Raw genomic sequence first — 18,172 nt, 5'->3', positions numbered from 1 at the left:
AATTCAAATGATCTTTTAATATTTCTCATATTTTTATTTTATTTTTTTTAATCAAATCACAAAAATTAATTTACTTTTTTATTCTCTCTTTTATTAATTTTTTTTCCACTTTAGCTTAAACATATAGTCTTAGAAATAAATAAATTAAAAGAGAATAGGTATTTTTTAGGTAATGAGTTTAATTTTAATATAAAGATAATTTAAAAATTTTTATTTGATCATTTAATTAAATTTATAAATTGAAACTTTAAAAATTAATTATAGTTTAAAAAAATTTATTTGACCATTCAATTAAATTTATAAATTTAAACTTTAAAAATTAGTTACTTTTAATAAAGTGATAATATATGATAATTATTATATGTATAAAAAATATTCTCACAAACTATGATATACGGACGGATACGGGATATGATACGAGATATGAAATGACATGGGACATAAAAATATGCAAATTTAAAATTTTTATAAGATACGGAGATACGACATATATATAAAATATCAATTTTTTAAAATAAATTATAATATTATTTTAGTATTTTATTAATATTAAATCATAAATTAACTTTTTAATTATTTTTAATATCTTTTTTTAATTATATAAAGGATTTAAAATATTTTGTTTTAATAATTAATAATATATACTATTTCTAAACTCATTTAAAAAATACATGTTAAGAATAAATTAGATACGCTAATATATGATAGTATTTAGATGTGTTCAAACATATCTGAAAAAAATTATTTTTTATCTAAACACGATTGGACATAGAAAATAAGTATGTCGAACAAAATTGATAAATATCATATCTAAAATTTGTCCAATATAAACACAATAAATTAAAAAAGTATTCGCACTTGATAATTTAGAGTATATTGAAAATTAAATTATTATATTTATTCTTTATTGCTGGTTTGACTCTCTTTCATTTAATATAATCATTAGTGGCAAAAATTAATTAACGTTGTTTAATATTATAAAATAATTAAATAAGGAAGATAAAATAAAGAAGTGTAAATCAAAGACTCTAGTATTAATATTCACTAATATTAATATCCTACCATAATAACAATAATTTATATATTAATATTGTATTTGAAGTATATGAAGAGAAAGAGAAAGAAAAGCTTTATATTGTACGTAGAGAGAGAAGAAATACTTTATTAATGTGTGTTGTTTCAGACGTTTACTTCCTCTATTTATACATACAAAAGGTATTCCTCTTCAACCATCATTAAATTCATTTTTTCTTGATATCTTCAGCTTTCAATATTGTAAATATGAACCACCCATATTAAATGATGGTCATCCACCTCATTTGATCTTATTACAACAATCCCGCTTGGATGACCATTTTTAGGATTATTGCCTCGTTAAAACCTTACTAAAGAAAAACACAGTGGAAAAAAACCTTAGTGAAGGAAAAAAAGTACAATATCCTTTAGTGATGGGACTGCCTCATTAAAAACCTTGTCAAGAAAAATCCAATGGAAAAAAACCTGACCAAGAAAAAAGGAGTACAGTCTCCCCCTCTTGCCGACATTATTTTATATTTCGAAATCGGCGCATCCCAATCTCATGTACCAATCTTTCAAAGGAGAATTTTGGGAGTGACTTTGTAAATAAATCTGCCAGATTGTCACTTGAGCGGATCTGTTGGACATCAATTGTCCCTTGATTTTGAAGATCATAAGTGAAGAAGAATTTGGGAGAAATATGATTCGTTCTATCACCTTTGATGTATTTGCCTTTAAGTTGAGCAATGCATGCTGTATTATCTTCAAACAAGACAGTTGGAGCTATCTTATGATCAATCAGTCCACATGATGACAGAATATATTGGATCAAACTCCTGAGCCAAAAACACTTGCGACTTGCTTCATGAATCGCTAGTATTTCGGCATGATTAGAGGAGGTTGCTGCTATTGTCTGTTTCGTGGACCTCCACGATATAGCTGTACCACCATATGTAAACAGGTATCCTGTTTGAGATCTCCCTTTATGTGGATCAGACAAGTATCCAGCATCTGCATAGCCAACTAGTTGTGACTTGGATTCATAGGGATAAAACAATCCCATATCAACCGTTCCATGAAGATATCGAAAGATTTGTTTGATTCCACTCCAATGTCTTCTAGTTGAAGAGGAACTATATCTTGCTAGTAAATTTACAGCAAATGATATATCAGATCGTGTATTATTAGCAAGATACATTAGCACTCCAATGGCACTAAGATATGGTACTTCAGGACCAAGGATATCTTCATTTTCTTCCTTAGGACGGAATTGATCATTTTCCACATCCAAAGATCTTACGATCATTGGAGTACTTAATGGATGCGACTTATCCATATAAAATCTCTTCAAGATCTTTTGTGTATGTTGTTTGATGAATAAAGATCCCATTTTTTGTATTCTCGATCTGCAGGTCGAGACAAAATTTAGTTTTTCCAAGATCTTTCATCTCAAACTCTTCTTTTAGAGTTTTTATAATTGTTGGAATCTCTTGAGGAGTTCCAATGATATTTAAATCATCAACGTATACAGCAATTATAATGAAACCAGATGCAAATTTTTTTATGAAAACACATGGGTATATATCATCATTCTTGAATCCGTGTTTGGCCAGATACTCAGTAAGGCTATTATACCACATTCATCTAGATTGCTTTAGATCATATAAAGATCTTTGCAATTTGACTGAGTATAACCCTTGTGAATATTCATTGGATGGTTTAGATATTTTTAGTCCTTCAGGGATTTTCATATAGATATCATGATCTAATGAGCCGTACAAATATGTTGTTACCACATCCATTAAATGCATATGCAGTTTATGATATGCAGATAAACTGACCAAATAATGCAATGTTATCGCATCCACTACAGGGGAATACGTTTCTTCATAATATATACCGGGCCTTTGTGAAAAACCTTGTGCCACAAGTCGGGCATTGTAGCGCACAACTTCATTTTTCTCATTTCGTTTTCTCACAAATACCCATCGGTATCCAACAGGTTTTACATCTTCAGGTGTATGGACTACAGGTCCAAAGACTTCACGTTTTGCAAGTGAGTCTAATTCAGCCTTCATAGCTTCTTTCCATTTTGGCCAATCATTCCTTTGTCGACATTCTTCGACTAATCTTGGCTCAAGATCCTTACTTTCATGCATGATATTCAATGCTACATTATATGCAAATATTTCATTGACAATTGTCTTATTTCAGTCCCATTTCTCTCCTGTAAAGACATAATTTATCGAGATTTCGTCATTTTCACAATTTTCAGGTACCTGAATGTCTGCTGGCGTTAAAACTATATCAGAATTTTGGACAACTGCAGGTGTCTTTACTATGTCTTTTTCATCAGGAATCGTATTTACCTCTTTTCGCTTTCGAGGATTTTTATCTTTGGAATCGATAGGCTTGCCACGATTCTGGCGTGAATTTGCTTCAGTGGCTACTTGTCCTACTGGGACATCAATTCGAATTGGGGCATTTTCTGCTGGTATATAAGATTTAGTTATCCTCTTTGTATCGAAAAATGCATCAGAAAATTCATTTGCTATTCTTTGCAAATGTATAATCTTTTGAACTTCTAATTCACATTGCCCTGATCGAGTATCTAAATGCATCAACGATGATGCATTCCAATTAAGTTCCTTTTTAGGAAGCTTATTCTCTCCCCATAATGTTGGAAATTTTGATTTATTAAAATGACAATCCGCAAACCGAAATTTAAATACATCTCCGGTTTGTATCTCAAGATACCTCACTATAGAGGGAGAATCAACATATATCCCCAATTTTCTTTGGGGTCCCATTTTGGTGCGATTAGGTGGTGCAATGGGAACATATATCGCACAACTAAATATTCTTAAATAGGAAATATTTGGCTGCTGGCCAAAAGCTAATTGCATAGGAGAGAACTGATGGTAACTCGTTGGCCTTAAACGAATAAGTGCTGCGGCATGTAAAATAGCATCCCCCCCAAACCAAAGTTGGGACGGAGATTCGTTCTCATAAGTAAGGATCTAGAAATTAATTGGAGGCGTTTAATAAGCGATTCTGCTAACCCATTTTATGTGTTAACATAAGCTACTGGATGTTCAACATCTTATTCCATTAGCCATAAAATAAGCATAAAAAGCTTGGGAAGTAAATTCACCAGCATTATCAAGACGAATTGCTTTGATTGGATTTTCTGGAAATTGTACTTTCAATCGAATAAGTTGAGCCACTAATCTCGCAAACGCCAGGTTGTGAGAAGATAATAAGCACACATGTGACCATCTCGAAGATGCGTCTATTAGGACCATAAAATATCTAAAAGATCCACATATATCACCTTGAATCCTTTCTAGGAATCCAGGGGACTTAAATCCAATCTTTACTGGTGATGGCCTTAAAATTAACTTTCCCATGCAGCACAACAAAAATTCACTAGTTTTAAGAATCTTCTGGTTCTTTAGTGAATGTCCATGGGAGTTTTCAATAATTCCCCTCATCATGGTTGTTCTCGGATGACCCAATTGGTCGTGCCAAGTTATGAATTCATTTGGGCTAGTAAACTTCTGGTTTACTGTGGCATGTGATTCAATTGCACTAATCTTGGTATAATACAATCCAGATGAAAGTGAGGGTAACTTTACTAATATAACCTTTTTATTTAAATCATGAGTTGTGATACATAAATACTCAGGATTTCCCTCATTCATTGTTTCAATATGATATCCATTTCGGCAAATATTTTTGAAACTCAACAAGTTCCTCAGAGACTTGGTAGATAATAGTGCATTATTTATTATAAATTTTGTTTCTCCGGGAAACAAAATTATAGCTATTCCGGAGCTTTTTATCACATTGCCTGAGCCAATAATAGTATTAACATATTCTTCTTTTGGCACAAGATGGGTAAAATATATAGTACTTTTAAGAATAATGCGAACTTGCACTATCTACAAGACAAATATCTTCAGAATATGTCCTTGCCATTTTTCTTCAAAAACAAATAATAATAATAATAATAATAATAATAATAATAATAATAATAATAATAATAATAATAATAATAATAATAATAATAATGAGCAAAATACATGAACAGTGAAAATTATTCACATGAATACTTAACAAACACGTACATATATTAAACTATTCCATCATTTATCAAATAGCCAATATTTCTTTCAGAATCTTTAAAGAAATTAGATACATCATAATGAGTGATGGAATTTTCATCATTTGAAACAAAATTTGTTTCCTTTCCTTTGTCATCCTTTTTTAAGGATGCTTGATAAAGATCAACTAGGTGCCTTGGGGTACGACATGTACGTGACCAATGGCCCTTTCCAATACAACAGAAGCATTTATCCTCAATTGATTTACTTTACCCATTGTTTCTTTCTTTATCCCACTTCTGGTGAGATCCTTTCTTGTGAACATAATTTCTTTTCCTTCCATAATTTTTCTTATTATCAAAATCTTGCCATTTACCTCTTCTAGAGTTATAATTTGCCGCATTTGCTTCATGAAATGGGGCGGCGCCATCTGGGTGCGCTTCATGATTTTTTAAGAGTAACTCATTGTTGCGCTTAGCAACAAGAAGGCAATAAATTAGCTCAAAAAAAATTTTTAAATCTTTTTTCTTGATACTGCTGTTACAGGAGCACATTCGAGGCATGGAAGGTCGAGAAAGTTTTCTCTAACAAATCGGGTTTGAGGAAGTATCACCGTCTTTTGATGATTGTACCTTTTTTCAAGGTCTTTCCACATATCTGCAAGATCTTTTAATATGGGATATTCATTTTTCAATCATACGTCAAGATGACGACGAAGAAAAATTATGGTTTTGGCTATATCCTTCTGGGATGTATTATTTTCAACCTTAATGGTATCTCCAAGATCCATTGAATTAAGATGAATTTTAACATCTAGTATCCATGATAAATAATTATTTCCAAATATATCAAAAGTATTATATTCAAGATGAAAGAGATTCGATATAATAAAAATTTGTTACTTGAAGTCTTCCTAAAATTTTGTTAAAGTTTCGTGTTGATAACGTATTACAAAATAACTAAATAAGGAAGATAAAATAAAGAAGTGTAAATGAAAGACTAGTATTAATATTCACTAATATTAATATCCTACCATAATAACGATAATTTATATATTAATATTGTATTTGTAGTATATGAAGAGAAAGAGAAAGAAAAGCTTTATATTGTATGTAGAGAGAGAAGAAATATTTTATTGATGTGTGTTATTTCATACGTTCACTCCTTCTATTTATACATACAAAAAGTATTCTTTTTCAACGATCGTTAAATTCATTCTCCTTTGATATCTTTAACTTTTAACATTATAAATATGAACAACCCATATTAAATAATGATCATCCACCTCATTTAATCTTATCACAATATTTAACTTTTTCTAGATGAATAATTATTTTGGACCAAATTAAATTTTAAGAATAAACATCTATTTTATATTCTCTTTTATTTGAATTTAAAACTTTATTTCTCTGTAAAGTACAAACAAGTATTTTACTTACCAAATCAAATGTAACATTATTATTATTTTTTATAATATTATATCCCTTATTAATGTTACTCTAGCTGATCAACTCGGAACAAGCGAAGAAATAAATAAGAATATAGCTAACTTGTGTTTACCAATAAATGTTAATACAAATAAAGAATAATTATCCACTTAGTTCTTCAGGATTTTAAAAACAAATATTTTAATTTAAAAAAATAATACACAAATATATTTTTAAAGTTTTATTTTAATAAATAAATTAATTTTTAATTTACTTTTTAGTAAAATAATTATCTAAATTAATTCTCAATAAATATTTTAATAAAAAAAATTTAATACACATATTAATCCTAAAACTTTTTTCGTTTTGTCTATTTTTAGCATGATTTACTAAATTTTTTAAGTATTTATTAAAAATAATATTAGTAGATATTATAATTAAATTAACTTTTAAAGTTAAGTTAAATTTATTTGATTTTTAATATGATATTTTTAAAAAAAAAAGTATTATTAAACCATCCTCATCACTATATACACAATTTTAAATTCAACAATAACAAGGTGGATACTTCTATGATGATATCTTTACATAAAAATAGTATTGTGGACTATTAGATGAATTGATATATTTAACTAAATATGTTTGATTAACTATCTAAGAGTTCACAATGTCATCTTCATATGAAAATGTCATCATGTGAGTATTCTCCTAACAACAACTATAATAATAATAATAATAATAATAATAATAATAATAATAATAATAATAATAATAATAATAATAATAATAATAATAAAGTTATTAGAGATTATTTTATAAAAAATTCAAAGTTAAAAATATTTGATATTTTTTTATTTAATATAACTTAACTTGGTGTGACAGTAAAGAATTAAGTATAATCAAAGTTATTCTTCTATTTTCACTTGAATCTCAACTTGATAACCAAATTATTAATTAACTCAAAAAGCTAACTGAATTTCTACTTCATAATTAGACTAACTTAACATGCACATTCATGTGGCATATACATATTATTTTTCTTTGATTTATAATGTGTGCAAAAATTATGTTAACAAAAAAAAAGTGTGTCAAATTTGTAACTTAATTTTATATGCATAATGTCAAATTGTCAACAAGAATATAACAATATCCTATTTAAAAAAATATTTTAATTTGGATTTCAAATAAATTATTATCATTCGTCTTACTTGTTTCTAACAAAAAGAGTATATTAATATGCTAGTATCAACATTTATATGTACAAAGCTAAGCTAATAATAATAAAAGAAACATGTAGTAAAAGTAAAATAGATGTGAGACTGTTATGTCGAATAGAGAAAAATGTTGTGATTGATCTGTGTAAATTTTTTATGACTAAAATATCCACTTTTAAAATTATTAGAGACTGATTTGGGTAATTACTCAACCGAAAAATAGACTAAAATTTATTTGTCGAAATAAAATTTTAGGGATTAATCATATTAATTTTTTTTGGAACTAAAATGTCAAATTTTAAAATTTTTAAAATCTGATTTAAATAATTACTCAAAAAATTATTAAAAAAAGTGTAAAATTTTAAGTTTTTAATACATTTCTTTTATATTATTATAAAATTTTAGAAACTTTTATTAATTGTAATCTTATCGTATGCAATTTTTTTATGTTAGCTAAATTCATAAAATAAATAAACAACAGAACTAAAGAAAGAATTATTATTACTAGTATATTAATAGGCATTAACTTATCTAAATTTATTTTTTATTTATTAAATAAATGTGTGTACAAATGATTAAAAAAATTAATTCAAATAATAATTTACTTATAAATTAAGAGTTATTGGGTTCAAATTTTAAAAATAATAAACAAAATATTTTTTACGAATTATATATAATGAAGGATATTTAAGAAAAAAAAGTTGTATACTAATCTTTTTTATATCCTCGGTATAGGTTTTTTAATTTTATATAAATAAAAAAAGTTCTTTATTTACCCATTTAAATTAGGATATAGAAATTTATTAATATGTGCATTTAGTTTTATTTTCGCAATTAACTATTATATATTTTTTGTGACCGTATCAACGAAAATAAAAAAGAATTAATTAATTCATTTTTGTTGACCGTATGTACAAAAATAGAAAATTAAATTTTTTTTCTATTTTCACCGGCATAGTTACCAAAAGCCATACACTAAGATTTTCACGGTTTTTTATTGTAAAAATAAAATTAAATGCACGAATTAATAAATTTTTGTATCTTAATTTAAATTGGTAAATAAATTTTTTTTATTTAAATAGAAAACCCCATTATACATAATAAGTATATAATAAGTATAGAAGTATAGATATAGAAGATTATATATAGTACAGAGATGGAATTTTTTTCAAATATAAAATAAAAAAATACTTAATTCTTAAAATAAGATATTTTAACTTTAAATTTTAGAATACGATTTTTTTTTATTAGGGGCAAGCTCGGCACCCTTAATGAACTCTAAGTTGGGTTTTTAAAATAAAAGCATGTTTGTTAGAGAGCGAAGTTAAAAATCACAATTTCATTTTTTACTTTTGTCTTATTGAAAATATTTTTTCGGTACAATGTCAAGACATCTATTGTTATCCATTTATTACGATAATAAAATAATATATGATGAAAAAAGTTCTATCATTTTTAGATCGGGACAACTGATAATTATCTATATGACATTGAAAATTAACAGTCTAACAGCGTTGAAAAATCTGATATTACATTCCATCGGACAGCAAGAGACAAAAAAGGTGAAAAAAATTTACTACAGCTATTTGACCAGAATAGATGGCAGTTTGTTTTATACACGGTATATCACAGTTATCTTGTCTCTGTAATAGTATATTTATTTGACCATGGTTATGAGAAACTTTTTGTTGTTTTGAATTAGGTATTGTTTATGTGACGACGAGGATGTACGTCTTATACGGTCGTGGCACAATCGATGGACAAATATTCATCTGTTGGAATTATTCGTGTTCCTCGTTGAGTTGGGTGGCCGAAGATCATCTGCAGATACTATCGATGATAGTCCATTGAGTGGAGCTATTAGACGAAATATCAGAAGGACGATGGTGGATCTAAATATGCCACTTGAAGGTAGTCAAGAGGGGAGGGAACTAATGTTAAAGTTTATAATGCTGACTTCATGGATGACGATGTTAAAAGTCATGAGGGTTCTGCTTTCAAGGATCCGATGATGGATCAGTATAAAGTTAACCCCATAACGGAGATAATGCTGATAATAAACCACCCGAAATTTCTGATGACGGTGATAAAGAAGAAGAGATGAACTACTACTCTAGTAAAATAAAATAACATATACTGAACTTAGTTCCTTTCACATAAACTAAATTCTTTAAAAACATATTTAAATCTGCTAATTGTCTACCTTAATTCTTAATCAGTTTATAAATTTACTAATTAAAATTTAACTCAACCAACTAATACCCTAAACAGCCCTAATCAATAACTAACTGAATCATAATCATGTTTCTTTCTAATCTAATCTAACCTAACTAATTATTCCACTAATTACCTTGTAATTCACAACTTAAACTAATTATTCTGACTAAACTAACTTAAAATTGACTAACAACTTATACTAATTAACATGTTATAAACAATAAACAGTAACTATACTTGAAAGCAATAACATAAAAAATCTAGCTAACATGTTATATATTCTAACTATCATGTAAATAGTGCACAGTAATTCTAAATAATATTTACATATTAATTCTAACTAACATGTAAACAGTAAACAATAACTCTAACTAACATGTAACAGTAAATCTGTTACTCTAACTAACATGCAACCACTAATTAGTAACTTTAACTAATATGTACACAGTAATTTTAACTAACCTGAAAACAGTTACTCTAACTAACATATTATTTACTGACCTAAAACTGAGGATATCGTGGATAACAAACTTTAAGGACGTCGAAAGACAAAAAAGAGGAACAAAGTAAATTTGGAGGAGAGATTTGAAAGGAAAAGAACAAATGAGAATGTCCCCACCACATTTATATACTCTGCCGAACTCAACCTAAAGTTCGTCGGAGGTGCGACGAATTCTATATAAATTATACGGGGACTTGTCTTTAATGGAAAAAAAATCGTATTCTAAAATTTAAAGTTTAAATATCTTTTTTGAGAATTAATTATTTTTTATTTTATATTAAAAAAACCCTACAAAGATGTAGATGCAAATATAAGTCTAGAGGATGATAATAATAATAACATATATTTATTTTTAACTTTCGTGATTCTAAAGCATTCCAATTATATACGTGCAATATCTATAAAAAAAAAATCATATACATGCAATCATTATTAGAATTCAATTTTAATGTATTGATAGTATAAAATATTTTATGTAATCGTTTAATTATATTTGCTTTTTAAATAATTATTCACGCGATCAATAAAAAAGTAATTATTTTTTCTGACATGATGATATATAATTAGATGCGCGTGTAAAAATATTTTAAATTAATAGTATATCAAAATTAAATTCTAATTATTATCATTAAAAATTGATATAGAAGGAAAAATAGCTTTCCTTAATGTATAAATTTTTTATTTTATTTTTTAAAATGGTTGGATGCTTAATATGGTTTTATAGGTATGGAAATTGAAAGAAAAAAAAAGGCATGGGAATTGAATTTATTTATTATTTTTGTCATTATTATTATTTAAATGAAGTGGTCACTGATGAGACTAGAAATGAACGGAGAGCAAGCCAAGTAGAAGACAACAATGGAAGTGAAAATGGTTTGGTGATAATTCCGCCATATTTTGTTGAGTAACGCCGGCACTGACTTTGGCAGATTAGAGGACAACAAAAGAATTGAAAGCTTTGTATTATCATTTCCTTTGTCCTCAACTAGTTACTAGTTATCCACCAAAATGTATTCTCTCATACTAAGTTACAAAATTTAGATTTCTATTGTGAAAAAGTCTTCCGAATATACATTACATAGCTAATATTGTAATTAATATTTAACGTAAAAAAATGATCTAAAACTCTTTAAAATAAAAACATTCGAAACTTAAATTAAAAATATTCAAACTCAACAAAACCTTAATTTTAGTGGGCTTGATAATAGATTCATTTGATAATCTATTATAGTATTAACTGAAATTAACTGTTATAACGTTGATTACTTAGCTTTACTCTTTTATTATTGATTAATAAAATGAATCTTAATATAAACTTTACAATAGTAGTTAATCAATGAAAATATGCTAGATTTCATGGGTTATTGTGACCTGTGAGGAAGTATCATATCATAGCGAAATGTAATTAAGTGCTGAATTTATCAAAAAGAAGCAAAACTTTATTATTTTCATATACAAAGTGATGGATCCCAGTCAATACCATTTTCAAAACGGGTAAATTACTAAATTGGTTCTTACATTTTGGTATAATCTTATTTTAGTCCTTAAGATTTAAAGTTCTTATTTAAATCCAAAAAAATTTCATTTAGTTTTAATATAGTCCCACCGTAAAGTCAAAGTTAAATAATTAATGGAATGTCCTATATGACGACAGTACAAGAACAAAGTCAATAATTTAGAGAACAAGTACAAATTTTAAAGGCACAAAATCAACCGTAGATGCATCAATATATTTATTTATCATTTTTCTTAGTTTTATAAAAAATATTTCATTTAAACGGTAAAAAAATGATAAATAAATGTACTGATGCATCCACGGTTGAAGATTGTACTGTTGTAGGACATTCCATTAATTGTCCAGATTATCAACCTTATTCTTGTACTGTTGTAAGACATTTCATTAATTATTTAACTTTGACCTCTACATTAGAGTTAAATAAAACTTTTTTGGATTCAAATAAGATATTTTAAACCTTAGAGATCAAAACAGAATTACGTCTAAACGTAGAAGAACAATTTAGTACTTTACCCTTTCTAAAACTATAAAGAAGATGAAACTTTAGTAATTTCAACTTCAAAATAAAGGGCACCAGATAACTCACCAACAAAATTGAAGACTTAAAATCAAATGTACTGGTAATTATATCCCTTCCTTAGTTCCATGGCTACACATTCATTATTTGGTAACTCTAGTCTCTAGAGAAAAAAGAGAAAAATGAAAATTGTATATACACAATTGGAAAGAAAAGCAACTATTTACAAAATGAAAGCAGCACCTATGAATATCCTTTGCAACCCAATTAACATTGGCCCAGTGGCCTAAAATTCTATAATGCCACATTAATCTGCATCTTTGATCAATCACTGAATCTCTAAACAAAATTTTCCAAAGCTTACAAATGTATCAAGAATGATTTGGCTACTACTATATTAACTCCTATAATCTCAAAGAAAAGGAAAAAAATGCATGAACATGAATAAACTGATTGGCTACTAGATTTTGCAATTCCTAATGTTTTGGAACTCAGTGAAAGTTGCACTGTTGCAACAAAGGATGAGAATAATCCATGTATTTTTCCCACAAGGGCTTGTACTTTTCCATCCCAATCTTCAACCATGGTTTGGAGTTTCCATTGAAATGCAACACAGCACCATTCTCTATCAACACAGGATCCACAGAGGTGTAGCCAAAACCCAACACATGCCATGATGGATCCAATGGCTCAGTTAATCCATAAAATGTTAACAACCCTGGTGGCAATGTTCCAAGTTTCCACAATGTTCTATCTATATTCTTTTCTTGCCAGTAGTGGTAGATTCCTGTTACATTCATTTTCCTCCATTGAACCAAATCAAACACATTCATTCCAAATGCCCAACCACATGCATCAGGATCAAAGTGTGCTCTAATTAAAGGATGTGAATAGTTCAAGTATTTATGGTACCTATGAAATGTCTCCATACATGTCTCAACTGCTCCATTAACATTTTCATTCAAATCAATTGAGAAAAGCTTAGAAAGATCCTTTTGGACCACGACATCATCGTCGAGAAACACCACCCTCTTTAGATCCGGAAAGACTTCGGGGATGTAGAATCTTAGGTGGTTAAGCATGGAGAGATATTTTGGGTTCCGAAACTTGATCGGAGTACTTCCATCGTCTTTGCTTCCTCGAAAGTAGTAGCTCTGGATCTCTGAGTCTTGGAGCTGCTTAAGCACAGGAGCATATGAAGCATTTAACCAATCGAAGTCTTCATACTTCTGAACTTCAACTGTCACACCACGAAAATCGTTTAAAGCAAACCATGCCTTCATAACAGCATAACTTATTTCGTCCGTGACAATGTGGAAAACAATTCTATCTGGATTCTTAGAATTTTGCGCGGTCGAGTTGATTGCAACTGAAGTAGCAAGGATGTTATCAGAGAACACACAAAAGTGGTAAAGATTGTTGTCCCTAAGTTTCATGTCAGATTGCAATTTGTCCTTCAATTTGTTCTGCAAATCGAGATTATTTAACCATTTTGATGTCAACTGGACACCTAGGCAGTATAGGCTCTTGGGGACTTCTTCAGCAGCTACTTGTCCGTATTTCGAACTCTTTTCATTTACATAATTCATCTGTTCTTCAAGAGATTCAATCTTTGCTTTCTGTCTCATGATCATGCCTGCAGTGTCATAATGGAGCTGCTGTGCCTGATACAGCAATGATGCCATATCATGAATCGCTTTCTCTGACTCCATTATTGTCAAGGGAGCGCGCCTGGTGGCTGCATTTGAGAGGAGAATCTGCAAATTTTGAATCTGGGAAGTTAAGGACAAAGCTAATTGGAGATTGTTACTTTCTTTGGCAATTACAACAAAGGCTTTTGCTAGAGATATTTGATCATTTAGTTGTCTTGCTACTGAGTCAGGGCTTAACATCTCTTCAGTAATATTAAGGCTTTCCATGATCCTTTCATTCCTGAAATTTCTCTGCACAAAAGAAATTAGAAGTAATTGATAAACAAAGGATAACATTTATACTCCTTAGTGTGTAATCAAGCATCTCATGCAGCTGAGTTCGAATTTAACCAAATTTATCTACTATTTTGTATGATCCACACTTTCTTCTTTCTAGCCAAATTTGACCATTCATGATTAAAATTCCAATATTAGATAAGAAGAATCTTTACAAGATACAGTATTTGTTTTTGGTTCTTATATTCATAAAAGGAAATGTAATAAAAACCAGTGCAAATATCTGGATAAACCAAAACACTTTTCATTGCATAAAAGATTCGTCAATAAGCTGATATTATATCATTGAAGCAAACTAAGGAAATTTTAGTAAATTTAGCAGAGTGATTGCAAGATATGAATTAACTCAACAATTATGCTAAGTCTTTCATTACTTGCATGACGGGGAACAAGTAGAACTTGCCTTAAATTTGTCAATTACTGAATTCTAATCTACATCGATTCCAAAATTCATGAAACCATGATGATCCTGATAATATACATTATGAGAAGGGAGAAAAGAGAGTCATTTTACTAAATACAAGAACATCTCTCTCCCTCTCTCTAAACAACCATATTTAGATCATAGTTACATGAAACGCAATATATTTTGGTACGAGAATGGGTACGTAGTACACTATATGTAAAATATTTTATGTGAAAAATATACATATGATGTTCCAACACGCAGATGAATAAAAAGATCGAAGCCGTGGGATTTATTTCACTCAGGATTGGGTTTCTCTACCAGGTGTTCTTCCCGTTGCTTCAGGGGGTATTCACGTTTGGCATATGCCTGCTCTGACCGAGATCTTTGGAGATGATTCCGTACTCCAATTCGGTGGTGGAACCTTAGGGCATCCTTGGGGAAATGCACCAGGTGCCGTAGCTAATCAAGTAGCTCTCGAAGCATGTGTACAGGCTCGGAATGAGGGTCGTGATCTTGCTCGTGAGGTAATGAAATCATCCGTGAGGCGAGCAAATGGAGTTAGTACCCTTTACACTACCTAATCGGTAAATTCATGTAACTATGATATTCTAGATGACACACGACACTGTCACATGGTACATTATTCCAAAAGCACAACATCAATAAGAACAATTCAATCAGCTTGTGTATTTCATTGGAAATAATTCAATTTGCTTACCTTCTTATTTTCACTACACAAAGTTCTAGCATTCAAGAACACACATTAATAAACTTTAGTAGATAAAAACACAAATGAAACAGCAACAATAATTTTTAAGGAAAGAGAAAAAGGATAAAGTTGAGTTACCAAGGAGAAAGGGGGCATTGAGGTAGTACTAGTAGTGTTGGAGCCTTTGGTGGTGGTGACAAGAATATAAATAAATAAGAGAGCTACTACACTACAGAGTGTCCACCACGCCACATCCTGCACCCTCCTCCTCACTGGCCTTCGAAAATCCGCACCTCTTCGCCTCATTGTAAATTCAATTATACACCCTGATAATATTTGCTGTTGTTTACTACTTCTTCTTTTTTTGTTTCCCGGAAAAAAGTGTCTTTTTATTTTCCGGGAAAACTATGGTGTTTAAGATGCAGAAGAGAGAAAATGGGTCAAATGAGGAGGGAGAAGAGGAAGATCCTATTTGGGTGGAGAGGATGCGATCTTTGATGGAAAAAGAATCGAAATTTGGTGAAATCTTTGATGAGTTTGTGTTAACGTTGGTGCGCACATACACACGCATGCACACACGAGCTTCAACGTCTCTTAGTAAGCAGAGAACATAGAGAGAAATAGATACAGAAAATGAAAAAAAAAAAAAAAAACAACAACAGTTAGAAATGGCCATGGGGTTCTACCTGCCGGTGGGAAGTGTGGGACTGATAGTAAATGATTGCCAATACCAATTTATTTGAGTGAACCACGAAAATTGAGAAAAATTTTATTCAAATTTATTGACAATAAAAATACTTTTTAAATATTTTAAAATGTGATCAGAATAATTAAACGAGAAGTACTAGAGGCCTAGTAAAATTAATTGTTTTGGACTATTATTTAGAGTCCATTTAGAAAGTAGTAAAAAAAATTACTTTTTTTTTAATTATGAAAATTTATATTAAACGTATTTGGTAAAATTTTTGAGAAATACCTTAATTTTTTAAAAAGTTAATTAAAAATTTTAAAGAAGTAAAAAAATATGACCTTTTAAAAATTATTTTTTTACTCTTATTACAAAATTTTGACTTCAAAATAAAAAAAAATTATTATATTATTTTTATTTTTGATTTTGTAAAAAATATTTTTATTTTTACTTGAAATATTAGTCCTCTAAATTTTCACGTAATATTTAATCTGTTAAAAGTGCTGACCTTCTATTATTTTTATGCAAATATTTCATAAGCTAGAAGTGCTGACTTTCTCATTTTTCAAACAACTCAGAATTATTAAGAACTTTAAACGAGGATAACAAAGGTATAATTCTACACTTTTTTGTGTGAATCTTACAAATTCATTGTCTCATCTTGCACCTTTATTGTTACTTTTAAAGTTATCCAACAATCTTGAATTAGCATCTATTTATTTATAATATACTAAAAATCTAAAACAGAATTGAAAATAGTGTTTTAATGTATTCTTAATTTTTTAGTTTTTTAACTAATTTGGATTGGTCGAGTAGTCAATTCATTCGTTTACTTAATAAGTATTGGAGGTTTGAATCATATCTTATATATATAGTAATTCATTAACTAGCACCAAACCTTTAAATAAATCTGAGATCCATATATATTCAATGCAATTTGCTCACTATTTATCTAATTAAATTATTTTTTAATTTTTTTATTTCTAATTGAATTATTTTTAGATCTTTTATTTCTACTTCTCATGTGCCTCTTTATTATAACTTATGATTTTTTTTATTTTTTTTCTTATTCTCATAATATTTATTTTTCTTGAAGTTACTCTATAATTTTCATATTTTTCTACTTTTTATTTTTATGTAAGATATTACTATATGCCTTCAATGTTAATATTATTTCTCTTTATTAGGTATAAACATAATTCATTCTCTTTTGTACTCAATTTTTCTTGTGATTACTATAAAGAATTACAACTTAGGATTCTTCTTCATTTTCCTTCTCACTCTTATGTCATTTATTTTTCTTTAGATTACTCTATACTTTTTATATTCCCTTACTCTTTATTTTATATAGAATACTAGATGGTTTTAATGTTAATATTAGTTCTCTTTAATATGTATAAATTGAGTGATAAAACATAATTCATCCTCTTCTTTCATACTTATTTACTCCTCCTTATATTTTTCATATAAATCAACATTCACCTCATACCAGGGACGGTTCTACATACATTGTTGTGGGGGCAAGCGCCCCCACTACAATTTGAAATTTTTTTGAGTAGTATATGATAATAATATTTATTTGCCCCCATTAGATTATTAAATTTGACCCCACAATAAATTTTTACTCAACTTTTGGTACTTAATCGTCAATTTAAAAATTTTATATTAGAAATTCGTTAAAACTTAGAATGATCAATTCTCAAATTTAAACGAAACTAGTGTTCTTTTTTAAAAATCAACTTAAAAGAATATTATTTATCTTATTTTCAAATTAGCTTTAATTTTTTCATAACAATTGTATTAATTGAAAGAACTTTTTTAACTATAAATATAAATAAGAGTCGACTTCTAATTGTGTTAGG

At 28.7% G+C, this 18,172-nt stretch overlaps 1 protein-coding gene across 1 annotated transcript; it reads right to left on the bottom strand.

Annotated features, from left to right (window-relative positions):
• Positions 1-13,007: 13,007 nt before the first annotated feature.
• Positions 13,008-16,295, bottom strand: LOC112789745 (probable galacturonosyltransferase 10). Its single transcript, XM_072229516.1, has 2 exons — positions 15,761-16,295; positions 13,008-14,459 (listed from the first exon to the last, which is right to left on the bottom strand). Exons 1-2 carry the CDS (start codon positions 15,926-15,928, stop codon positions 13,008-13,010), a joined length of 1,620 nt encoding a protein of 539 aa, XP_072085617.1. The 5' UTR covers positions 15,929-16,295.
• Between the last annotated feature and the right edge of the window lie 1,877 nt (positions 16,296-18,172).

The sequence above is a fragment of the Arachis hypogaea genome, chromosome 3 (assembly GCF_003086295.3).
Source record: "Arachis hypogaea cultivar Tifrunner chromosome 3, arahy.Tifrunner.gnm2.J5K5, whole genome shotgun sequence".
Taxonomy (NCBI): domain Eukaryota; kingdom Viridiplantae; phylum Streptophyta; class Magnoliopsida; order Fabales; family Fabaceae; genus Arachis; species Arachis hypogaea.
Note: the sequence above shows the minus strand (reverse complement) of the source record. Positions and strands in the feature narration are given on the sequence as shown.

What these genes read in the sequence shown, in the direction of transcription:
- LOC112789745 (XM_072229516.1), bottom strand. Translation starts at nt 15,928, where the DNA reads ATGAGGCGAAGAGGTGCGGATTTTCGAAGGCCAGTGAGGAGGAGGGTG. An exon ending in CAATGCCCCCTTTCTCCTTG is followed by an intron (nt 14,460 to 15,760) that starts GTAACTCAACTT and finishes TCTTTTGTGCAG; the next exon opens with AGAAATTTCAGGAATGAAAG.